The 12,751-nt window shown below is 41.5% G+C and overlaps 1 protein-coding gene across 2 annotated transcripts in view; it reads right to left on the reverse strand.

The window, feature by feature from the left end:
* Positions 1-10,437, reverse strand: part of LOC146571845 (uncharacterized) — a 47,353-nt gene extending 36,916 nt beyond the window's left edge. The window contains exon 1 of one of the 2 annotated variants that reach the window (XM_085275817.1): positions 10,205-10,437. In XM_085275817.1, the coding sequence (XP_085131943.1) occupies positions 10,205-10,272 (68 nt within the window). In that variant the 5' untranslated portion in view covers positions 10,273-10,437. The remainder of the gene's footprint in view (positions 1-10,204) is intronic. The other variant, XM_085275816.1, reaches the window with a different exon arrangement.
* Between the last annotated feature and the right edge of the window lie 2,314 nt (positions 10,438-12,751).

The following is a 12,751-nucleotide window of genomic DNA, read 5'->3' on the forward strand; positions in this document are numbered from 1 at the left end:
TCATAATATAGAAAAACACCAAGATAACTGAAACACCAAGTACCAGAGAAACATAAAGGAAAATCCATGATGCAAAAGTACCAAAACATAATGAACTCAAAATACTGGGTCCAACGGAGCCAGAACCGTGACACCTAGTGTTAAGAAGTTCTATTTCTTTCTTACTTCAAATTCTGAGGCGCAGTTTGAAGTTGTAAACTAGAGTGTCCAGCACACCTCTGGATAATATTTGACTCAAATGTCAGAGTAGCAAACTCCCCTCTAGCTACATTTCATAGATGACTTGTTGGTTAGTGCCACTATGATTAATAGGCCTTCTTGCTAATTTAGAATCTTACCACTATAGAGTATATAGACTGCAGTCTTTGTCGAGCAGTCAGACATTAAAAATAAAGCAAAACAACTCTCTCAAGTTCAACTATGCAACGTATGTGTTATGTGAGAGACTCAAGTCTAATGGCTGCAATGTGGTCATCTGTTTCTGCAATGAGTTTGCACTGCTGGCTCATTTTAAACTGAATGTCAGGGGTTGAACTTTATCAGCAACTGTTCACTGAGTGTGTGTGTTTTAGCCTTGTGGCGATGCGTTATGGCTTCTTGTCTGCTGTGACTGAGGTTTCTGTCTGTCATGTCTCTCACACTTTGTTTTGAGGTTGAATCGAGCTCGTCAGGGCTCTGTCTATTTTACTATAGCTTTCAACATAACTCCCATTAGTTTGATGAATTTGAGTTGCTGACTTAAATAACACTACCACTGAGAATACTTGGACACATGGAGTCTTGTTCAGGATGAGCCACATGCTGTGGAGTTAGACCTCATGTTCCCACTCAACTCGATACCTGTATCTACACCCAGATACGATTCCTGCCTTGAGTCATCGAGATGACTTAATTAGCGCATCCATATCGAGTGTTTGCGTAGAGAGTAGATTAATATGCTGTCAGGAATAACAACCACTGTTTAGGTCACCTGAATGGAGCAGAACAGGCTGGAAGCGTGGTGCAGTTTCTCTGAGTTGGTGGTACCACAGAGTCTTTTCCCCACAGTCACAACATGCATGTAAGCGTGTTTATCTAAGCTGATTGTAGCAGTGAATGTGAGCAAGAAGGGTTGTCACTCTGTCTCTGCAATATTCAGGATATTCCCAGCTTTTCCTCTAGTCACAGTATTTACACACATCCACTATCTCACAGCAGTAGCTGCTTAACTTTGGGAAAGCAACATGGCTCAGTTGTGGTCTGACATAGTGACTGATTCTAGCTGCAGTCAGTTGGTTCTGACGATACTCTGCAGCTTCCATGTCCACAGAACATTCAGTCCATTTTAAATGGGCTTTGGTGCAGAGACGCAGACGGCAATGTTCACATGTGGCTTCTTCTTTTCACACTGCAGCTTTAACCTTTAGCTTTGAGGGCTCTTCCTCAACTTCCTCCGACCACAGGTACAACATGCCCAGGACCCACTACAGTTTGCATACAAGGCGGGTGTCGGAGTGGAGGATGCCATCCTGTACCTCCTACACAGAGCCCACTCACACCTGGATGGGGGAAAAGGCACGGTCAGGATCCTGTTTCTTGACTTTTCCAGTGCCTTTAATACCATCCGGCCCTGTATGCTTCAGGAAAAACTGAACAGGATGGAGGTGGACCCCTGCCTGGTGGCTTGGATCTCCGACTACCTCACCGACAGACCACAGTACGTCAGGCTGAAGGACATCACGTCTGACACTGTGGTCAGCAGCACAGGAGCACCACAGGGAACTGTGCTGTCCCCTCTTCTCTTCACCCTGTACACCTCTGACTTCTGCTACAACTCTGAATTATGCCATATTCAGAAGTTTGCAGACGACACAGCCATCATGGGGTGTATCTGGGATGATCAGGAAGAGGAGTACAGAAGTCTGGTGAGGAACTTTGTCGCATGGAGTCACACAAACCACCTGCAACTCAACACCTCAAAGACTAAGGAACTGGTTGTGGACTTCGGGAGGTCCAGAGAAGGTCCACTGCCGGTTCAGATAGAGGGGGAGGAGGTGGAGGTGGACAACAAGTACAAGTACCTCGGGCTGTGGGTGGACAATAAACTGGACTGGTCATGCAACACAGAGCACCTGTATAAAAAAGCCCAAAGCCGACTGTACTTCCTCAGGAGGCTGAGGTCTTTTAACATCTGCAGGAAGCTCCTGAGGATGTTTTACCAGTCGGTGGTTGCTGGAGTACTTTTCTATGCTGTGGTGTGCTGGGGGAGCAGCACAGCAAAGAAGGACTCATCCAGGCTGGAGAAACTGATCAGGAAGGCTAGCTCTGTGGTCGGCATGAAGCTGGACACTCTGGTGACAGTGGCAGAGAAAAGGACATTAAAGAAACTGATGGACATTATGAACAATGCTGGGCATCCTCTGCACACGGCCATAAACAATCAGAAGAGTCTGTTCAGTGACAGGTTGCTTCTCCCCAAGACAAGAACTAACAGACTTAAAAACTCCTTTGTCCCACACGCCATCAGACTGTTTAACTCCTCTCTGGAGGGGAGAGGGAGGGGAAACAGGAGGACAAAGGAGGGGGGAACAACTAAGCTGTAGTGCCTCTGCACCTCACTGTACAATACCTTGTGCAATACTTTTTGTAAATAGTCAACAGTGCAATAGACTCAATACTTGAAATGTGCAATTCACTTGTATTTTTATTTTTTATTCCTATTTATTCTATTTATCCCCTTTGTATATTTTATTTATATTTGTCTCTGTATTTATATATATGTGTGTGTGTGTGTATATATATATATATATATATATATATATATATATATATATATATATATATATATATATATATATATATATATATATATAACAATTCTGTAACTGTAACTTCGGTCGTTGCTGTGCTTTTTGGAAGTCGAATTTCCCAGAGGAACCCACCCGAGGGATTAATAAAGTTCTATCTTATCTTATCTTATCTTATCTTATCTTATCTTAACCTGCAGGAAGGCACAGTACTGTATTCACAGGCAATGATTTGTGGAGCTGTTCCTGAGCCCATGCAGTGGTTCCCACGACAGAATCATGCTTGTTTCTAAATGCAGAGCCTGAAGATCACAGAGGCCCACTGTTGATTTTCAGCCTTGAGATTCCTCCAGATTCTTGGAATCTTTTTTAAAGTGATCTTCAAAGTCTTTGTAATTTTATATTATAGTTTTTTACATTATAGTGAAGGGTTAGGGTTTCCCTTTTTGGACTGCAGTTAACGGTGGGTTTATCTGAATTTAACTGAATCATTGGTGTTGTGTTTGCTCTCATTTGTTCATATAAAGTATTTATAAAAAGTGTGTGTGTTTAAAAGAGCCTAATTAGAAAGTCTATACACCACAACAAACAGTGGTCACTAAATTTTTTAAATGAGTGAGTCTTTAATAAGACAAGCTGGCTGTAGTTAAACCTTTACTCAAAAAGCATCTCTAGACCCAGCAGTCTTAGCTAATTATAGGCCAATCTCCAACCTTCCTTTCATATCAAACATCCTTGAAAGAGTAGTTGTCAAACAGCTAACAGATCATCTGCAGAGGTTTATTTGAAGAGTTTCAGTCAGGTTTCAGAGCTCATCACAGCACAGAAACAGCTTTAGTGAAGGTTACAAATGATCTTCTTATGGCCTCTGACAGTGGACTCATCTCTGTGCTTGTCCTGCTAGACCTCAGTGCAGCGTTCGATACTGTCGACCATAATATCCTATTAGAGCGATTAGAACATGCTGTAGGTATTACAGGTACTGCGCTGCAGTGGGGCCTGTTTTATCTCAATGACCTTGTAGTACCATATCACCCTATTAGAGCACTTCGCTCTCGCTCTGCAGGCCTACTTGTTGTTCCTAGAGTATTTAAAAGTAGAATGGGAGGCAGAGCCTTCAGTTTTCAGGCCCCTCTTCTGTGGAACCAGCTTCCAGTTTGGATTCAGGAGACAGACACTATCTCTACTTTCAAGATTAGGCTTCAAACTTTCCTTTTTGCTAAAGCATATAGTTAGGGCTGGACCAGGTGACCCTGAATCCTCCCTTAGTTATGCTGCAGTAGGTGTAGGCTGCTGGGGATTCCCATGATGCACTGGGTGTTATTTTTTCTATCACCTTTTTCTATGTGTTTATACACCCATCTGCATTTAATTAATAGTTATTATTAACCTCTAGCTCCCTTCCCCAGCATGTCTTTCTGTCTTCCTCCCATCATCCCCAACCAGTTGGCCCCGCCCCTCCCTTTTTTGTTGTGATTTGGTGCTATATAGATAAAATTGAATTGAATTGAACTGAATTCATGAATTTACTGCAAGTTTGACTTTGGCTGGTATGTTCCACTCTGTATTGACTTTACAGTGACAGCTGTGAGTCTAGTACAACTATTTTAAGAGTCTGTCTAAACAAGAACAAAGTTGTGGACCACATGAGCTGGACAGCAGAACCATGACTCTCTACTTTAAATGGTTGTCAGTTTCCTTGATGTCTGAAGGTCAAATAGTGTCTGTCTGTGTGTCTTTAACTTTTATGACTTATGTAGTCACGGTGAGGATTAGGGATAATTCAACTCGACCATCTATCCAGACTTGTGTGGGCCTCAGGTGCCGTTTCACTGTAGAGACTCACAGGAATGGATCATTTTGATAAGCCCATTCAGCTGTTATGGTTCCACTGATTGTTAAATTGATTAGACATGACTTCAAAGCATGCTTAAATGGCACAAGTTATGTAACAATGGGCCCAAAGCAATGACAGCAGTCACTTTCTGATGGTCTTTAGACAGAATGCAGGTGTGGATTGTCTTTTGGCTGCTTCTAGTTTGGTATTAGTTATGTTTCTCTTAGATCTTCTGTGTTAGTCTGTCATGTTTCTTATCTTCTTGTCCATGTCGTGAAGTTGTGTTGTCATGTCTCCTGATTTATTTTGAAGGTCTTTGTCCTATGTCAGTGTAGTCAGCTTTGCTTCCTTTGTCTCGTTATGTCAGATTAGTGTCAGCTGTTTCCCCATTTGTTTCCATTTCCCCTAACCACCCTTGTGTGAATTTAGTCTGTTCATTCATTGTCAGGTCGTCAGCTTTTCTTCGTCATGTTTCCATGTTTCCAGGATTTTCCATGTTTATGGTTTTGCTCTTTGTATTTTTTGATCAGCATTCAGTTTTCCAAGTTTAGTTCGAGTTAGTTTCCCCCCGGTGTCCGTGTGCCTTTTGGTTTGCAATGTTTTTATTTTTTATTTTTTCAGCCTTATTAAACGGCTCGCTTTTGTTAACATTCAAGTTTTGTTCCACGTTCCTTGGTGTGTGCGTTTAGAGTCCTCTTTGTCACCCCATTCAGTCTGCCTCTGCCAGACTGTGACAGCAGGTTTATGATGCTTTTGCGCTGGCTTCACATTTCAGAACTGGAAGCTGTGCATGTCCACTGTTTAGATACGGTTGATGATCACGGACAAATCATTTTTGATATGGGTGGTGTGAGTCTGTCTGTCTGTAAAAATTAGATTAAGCAGTTAGTCAGAGATGGCGAAGCTTCAAACGCCATCACTAAAATAACTGTAATTCAAAAAAGGCTGAGACTGGATGTGATTGTCTCCATGTACGTGACCGTCCAAGAAACCGTGAAAGGATGTGCTCAAGTGCTCCCTCCCTCCCTGTCTGTGTGTCCAGGGAAATGGCTCCCATATTGTCTGTCTTGTGACCGGCGTCCGAGAGCTGTCTGGACAGGACGGACCAAAGCGGCTGCTCGTCGTAAAGCTGTCTGTGATTGCAGCAGCAGGGGGATCACAAGGTGCCCGCTCCTCTCTTGTGGACTCTAAATGCCAAACTGCGTCTGCTGTAGCCTTTGACTTTTATATAAGACGCAACAAGCAGCAGGAAACTTTACCGATGCCTGATTATTTGATAGTGCCAAGAACATTTGTTTTTAAAGTTAAATAAAAGTGCTACACACACGTGTCTGATCTCACACGATGCATGTCTCAGGTGGTGTTGACAGCAGCATTACTGTCTTAAGACCTGCGAGAAGTAACAACATTGGCTTCATCAGACAGTGAAAGTGATGGCACTTTGAACAACGTCCACTGTGTTTGTGTAATATATAGGACGAGTCAGATTTATTATTGTTATCGGGGGCGACCGTGGCTCAGGGGGTTGGGAATCGCATCTGTAACCGGAAGGTCGCCGGTTCGATCCCTGGCCTCTCTGTCCTGGTCGTTGTGTCCCTGGGCAAGACACTTTACCCTACTTGCCTACTGGTGTTGGCCAGAGGGGCCGATGGTGCGATATGGCAGCCTCGCTTCTGTCAGTCTGCCCCAGGGCAGCTGTGGCTACAACTGTAGCTGCCTCCACCAGTGTGTGAATGTGAGAGAGAATGAATAGTGGCATTGTAAAGTGCTATATAAATCCACTCCATTATTATTATGGGCCATAGGCTTTTTGGACATCTACACCCATGAATGCAGCCATACGCGTTTACTATTGTGTTACTTTAAAAAAGTGTTTAACCCTCTGGGGTCCAGGGTATAATCGGCCATTTTTAACTACTTCTGATGTTTCCTCTACATTTCACCTTCACTAGTTACTTTGCCTTGTTTGGTGTCATTCTTTTCAGCACAACCTCACGTGTCTGAATTTACAGTCATGTTTTCATTTTGACTACTGTGTTAACACAATTGATCTAAAATCAGACAAAATTCAATAAGATGCCACAAATTATTTGTGTCACTCCAAATATTTCTGTCCACTATAAAGGAAACATCACAGCCTGATACCTGCAGGTCTGACAGCAGCAGGTGTGTCACTCCTGTTTCTACCTGGAGACAGCAGTCGCCTCATTGTTCTGACACACAACACAACACTATCCACAACACTACACACTAACTACACAAGACAACACATTAACTACACACTGCAAACATCTCTCACATCTCAAAACTCTCTCTCTCTCTCGCCGTCACTCCTAAATCTTCCTAAACAACCAAATGTCATGTTGCCATATCAACATGGTGCATTTTTGCACCAACATGAACGGGCTGATTTTGGTTTGATTTTTCTTTTTTGCTCATTAGCAGAGAGGTCTCGCTGCGCTGTCCTCAGACAGTAAACACACGTATATATTGTTTATCATGAGTCTGGTTTTACGTGGCCTATCAGCACAATTTAAAAACTGGCACCTTGTTGCTTTGTCATCTTGAAGTGGTCATGTGATCGGCTTACCACGACTACTTTATTCTTCCTCAGTCAAACAGCAGCACTCATGCCATTGTTTTGCCCCCTGAGCTCCAGGTGTTGTGCCAAAAAGTGATCGTCGGGCAGAAAGTGATCGCTGTCCGCGGGAGCGCTGCTGCTTAAAGCTGCAGCGCCCAGATTACTTACAGCTACTTCTGTGCAGCTGATATAAGATGCTGTAAACTACAGACAGCTTCAACCGTCTGTTTGCTGTAAAATAGTAACGCGACCGCGCCGCAGTTTCTTGTTAGTAACGGTAACGGCGTTGTAACGATAGGAATAGTAATTAGATTACTCGTTACTGAAAAACGTAACGCTGTTAGTAACGCCGTTACTTGTAACGCCGTTATTCCCATCACTGCACATAAATTGCCAGATTCTGTATGTTTTGCAAGTAGAACATATCAACCTATATATCAGAATATGTGTGCTATTATAAATATATTACTTTATGTATTATTATTTATTTATTGTCCCTAGTCTTAACAATTTCACAAGCAGTTAAAAACTTGTCATTAAGGCTCTTCAGGGTATCTAAACTGGACTGGGCTGCACTGAGGCTTGACCTGAGCAGAAGCTGCCGTAGCTACCATATGGGCATTACTCTGATAATAAAAGTGTTCAGCAGTGTTGCAAAAGACAGGGAAGTTACATGTTACATGCACAAACTATCACATAAAGTGTCTCTGGAAAAAAGAGTGTAGAAAGGCTGCATTCACCATATCGTAGCCAGTGTATCCCAGTACAAATGCACATGCCCGACCCAAAAATAGAAATGATGGCAGCGATGAAGTAAAAGATATGTAACACTAGACCGTGTCATCACTGCGAGCCAGTGAAGGGGTTGGATCGCACATCGTGTTTCACACATGTCTGAAATATAATTACAGAAGTCGTTGGATGACAGCTAACAGAAAAACATTAGAGACGTGTACTTTTTATCTCTTGGATTATCGTGCTTTAGTAGTTGTGAAATATACATACCGATCAGTCGTAGTTTTTTTAGGCATGCTATTCCAAAGTGGACACCAACACAAAGCCTATGTCTTTACGAAACAGGAGTAATGCAGCTTATTTAAGATTACAGAACCACGAAACAATCTAGTATAAGATTAGTAAGTATGTATAATAAACCTTTCTCCATATTTCATAATAATGTGAAGCAAATTCAAAAGATGGATTCTGTTCATCTGGACGTTTTCAGTGGGAGAACTGAAAAGACCACGAGTGGCTGCGATCACTGCGATAGCTTCAGTCATTGTGCAGATGTACTGTTTAGAAGTCAGCTGAGACTAAGGAAGTCACCTGGATGAGTGATGAAACATTTCTCCCACTGAAAACGTCCAGATGAACAGGATCAGCTTTTGGGATTTCCTTACCCGGATGACTGAACATGCATCATGACATGAAGCAAAGTCTTGTGCTGAAATCTGGTGTTCCTTCAAGAGGATCAAGTCCAAATACAAACCCAACATATCCACAAGTTCGCCAGCAGTTAGTTACACCCTCACACCTGAAACATATTCCTTTAGTTATCATCCATTTCATGTGCAGATGTTGTTCAAATCTCGGCCACTAATCGAAGCAAACATAAAGTGAGCCAGTCTTGTCTGAATACAGCATTTTTATCACAGTTTAAGAAATCTCACCAACAATGGCAGAAAGAGCAGAGACTCTGTTTTCTAACAACATTTCAAAGTTTCGACATCTTTTCTTGTTGGCTCATGTTATTCATCCATTTACATTTTAAACAGCATCACTAGGAGAGCGTGCTGTCAACTTCCTTCCTCACCTTAACGTGAGCGTACCAGTTTATTTATCTCCAGCTAACAATGAGCTTTATCTTTATATGAAGTTAAAATTGATGCATATGTCTAACTGATGCTGGTATCAAAACACATCCAGAGACAGGGGTGAATTCTTACAGCAAAAATAAACTCATGAAGGCGCTGCTCTGACACTTCGGTCTTTATATACCAACATCTTTGTCTTCTTTTCTTTATAAGATGTTGTTAGTGGACAGAACAGCTTATGATCCAATAATTACGCGTGGTTCTTCCTATGGTCAAAGCAAAACAGAGAAAAATCCTAATGCGTTAGTAGTGCCTCTTACTTAATGTTTAAATCAACAGTTTTCTTGTGGTAAGGTAATATTGCTGTACAACAAAAACAAAGTAGCGTAAGTCAACTACTGCAGTAATCCATATGACAAAACGTCCCCAGCTAAATAAAGAGAAATCTCATTTTCTCATGTACACAGGATGATGTCAGAGCCTCACAATCTGAAATGAGGTCTGAAACAACTACTGATGGAAAGTAAGAAAAACGAGGAACAGACATTAGGACAGTGAAGCTCTGACTTTGGTCTGATGCCAAATGTAATTTTTTTGTTTTAAGCCCCAAAAAAGGCCCCAAAATGTTTTTTGTTCACACCATGACACATGTAGACAAGCATTCATTCAGAAGACACATTTTAACCACAACATTGTTCTCTGACGTAACATCCTGTTTGATTTGAACATAGCAGGACAAAAAGACAGAACAGGCCCTATAAACTGGAGGAAGTGCTCTGATGCTGAACTAAACCCGACTGAGATGCATATGAGACATATGTGTGTATATGATCAGGCAGAATCACTAGTACACTACCATCTTGGAAGGTATGAGTTTCCTATTATCACATTATCACTTACAAAAATATAACAATAATATAAATATAATAGGCATACATGCTTACATGCGTGTAGTATTGGGTAAAAAAGGGAAATAACCTTCTACACAGTCTACACAACGCTAGGTATTTCACCAGATGGAAACATTTTGTAAATAAAGAATAAATCACCCAACGCTGTTAAACCAGATTCCCCTCTTAAGTTTAAGTTACACCCTATTAAATTTTCTTTTTCCTTCTGTATAATTGTTATATTTTACTAATAAGAATATCCCTGAGTATCCATGATACTCTTGTCTGTTACTCACTGAGGAGCTGATTTTGTGAGGTTGCTGCTGGTCCTTGGAACTCGCTTCTTCCCGCCGGTCTTCTGCATCTCCTGAGCACTCTGTCTGAGTCACAGTCTGGTAAAGAGTCTTAGAGGTGTTTAAAGTAAGGGAAGACAGACCAAAGCTAAAGTGTAGAAGAGCTAATAAGTCCAAAACATTTAACCTTGAAACATTTCACAGCAAGGGAGTTAAACTGTGAATAGTGAACACTCTTCCCTTCGCAGGCAGCACAGTTTGAAGAGTTATGACCCTGCTCTGTCTCCTTTTCACTCCCTCCCACCTAAGCATTACACACACACACACAACATTAACTTTTATTACCTCACTCAGACATCCATACCCAGAGGACCAAATATATTCCTCCCTCGTTTCTCCCACTAAGGTAAAAAGGGTTAAAAAAAAACCATGACACAGAACTAACAGGATAAAACTGAGACATATGCCTCAGCTTTCCAATGACGGTAAATAAAACATCTGGCATTCCCAGTTTTCATGTCTGCATAATTTAACTGGTATTTAACTATCTGGAAAATTTCTTTGTAGACAGTCAGTGTGGCAGCTTCCAGGGATATCCCTCTCTTGCAGGATGGCAGGAAGTACTGGGTCACAAGTCAAAGCTTGAGTCTCCAGTTACACCGAAGCGCTGATTCAGAGGAGGAAAATGCAGGAGGACGGTGAGAAGACAGACGACCTGGAACGATGAAAACAGAGCGACACGTGAGAAGAAAGCAAAAGTAGTGTGTATACTGGGAGTGAGCAGGAGGGAACACCCTGAGAATATGAGCATTAGCAATAAATAAATATAGTCAGTCGGCTGACTGCCAGGGTGGAAATGGACCCAGGAAGAAACCTCCTGCAGAGCCAGGCTCAGGGAGGGGCAGCCAGCTGCTGTGGCCGGGTGGGGGTGAGGGGAAAGAGAGCAGAGGGAGACAGGACACACTCTGATAGAGAGGGCCAAAGATCATCATTACACACTTATTAGTGATTAATGAATTATTATTTGTCTAATTATTTAATAATTAATTACATAATTAAACACCAGTGTCAAAATAGTGGTGTCCAAGTCCCCAGCAGCTGGTTCCACAGGAGAGCAGCAGGAAATTATTCAACTCTTCATCTCTTTAATACATATATTTATTTTAACTAGTTTGTGTCATCTGACTTCTTGAATGAATACAGCTGGGTTTAAAGCTGGGCTTTGTCTTTAAAATGTTTAAATTTAAAATCATTCTCCCCCCATTCTTATTCCTGTCTCTCTGTAAATAGTTATATTTGATATATTTATGTTTAATGTTTGAGAAGTTTAATATTATTTCAAATACATTTTTGTAATGACTAATGTCTCAGTTCTACTACACCGCAAATACTGGCACACAACTTGACATGTAGAATTGATTTCATATTATACTAATGAAAAAATATACTAGGAACACAGTGAAGGCCAGTTATTTAAGAGAATAAAGAGAGGTTAGGTTATTTTGGAGGCAAGCTCCATTTATTAAGAATTTTTTTAAAAAGGCAGGAAAGCTCTTCAGAGGTTTGTGGGTGGCTCAGAGCCGTTGTGGGGAAGTCGCTGGGACTTCAAATGGGCTGCTCTTTTGGCTGCCAAGACGCTGCTCCCTCCGCCGAGAAGTGGGCCATCGCCCTCACCAGGACAGCCTCTGTGGAGTTGTTGGCTGCTACACGACCCAGGCCTGTTTTGAAAATGAACCTGTGATAAGACAGCATATCAAGATAGAATTGTTATTATCATATAACTAAAGATGAACCAGACTGTTCACAGATCTAGCTCTCAGTTTTAAAAAGCCTGGTGACTGTTATAGAGTCAGCTGCAGGGATTATATACAAATATTCAACTGGTTCTATACCAGAATTAAACCAGGTCTAAATAAAACAAAAGAAGGACTTTATAAGATAAACCTTCTGAGTATCACTACAAAGATTACCTACAGTGGTCCTCATACCACCGTTTGATATCAGCAAACATCGAGAGCATACACTGATATGACACCACAGCCATGCTATCATTCAAACACTGATAACAGCATACATCGAATATGGACTTGATGAGACCTTTTGAGTATGACTATAAATTTTATAAACAGTTGTCTCTAGAGCAGGGCGATATGACCAAAAATATTTATCACGATGTACATTTGAAAATTTGCGATAAAGATATAACTGACACGAGACAAAATACTTTACAACTCCACAACTGTTAGTGCAAAAACCATCAATGTATTTTCACTTAAACAAGCAGCTGTTGTTTATGTGCATTAAAGTTATATAAAAATGTAACAGTGCAAACTCCTCGCAGACAGTTTAACCAAAAGGTATTTCCAGTGGAAACTGGCCGACACATCCTCAGCATAACCATGTATAATATCCACAACACTTAAAAAGAGCTTATACACACACAGTACGGTAACATTATGTTGAAGCACAGTACGTATCACTCCGCGAGGCTCCGCCTACGATAGCCGTAACGCTCCCACAATCCATCAAGCGGTGCGGCTTCGTAGCTCA

This window comes from Mchenga conophoros, linkage group LG6, assembly GCF_057382185.1.
Source record: "Mchenga conophoros isolate Kocher_MC1m ecotype Shallow Benthic linkage group LG6, M_conophoros_male_GT1.1, whole genome shotgun sequence".
NCBI lineage: Eukaryota > Metazoa > Chordata > Actinopteri > Cichliformes > Cichlidae > Mchenga > Mchenga conophoros.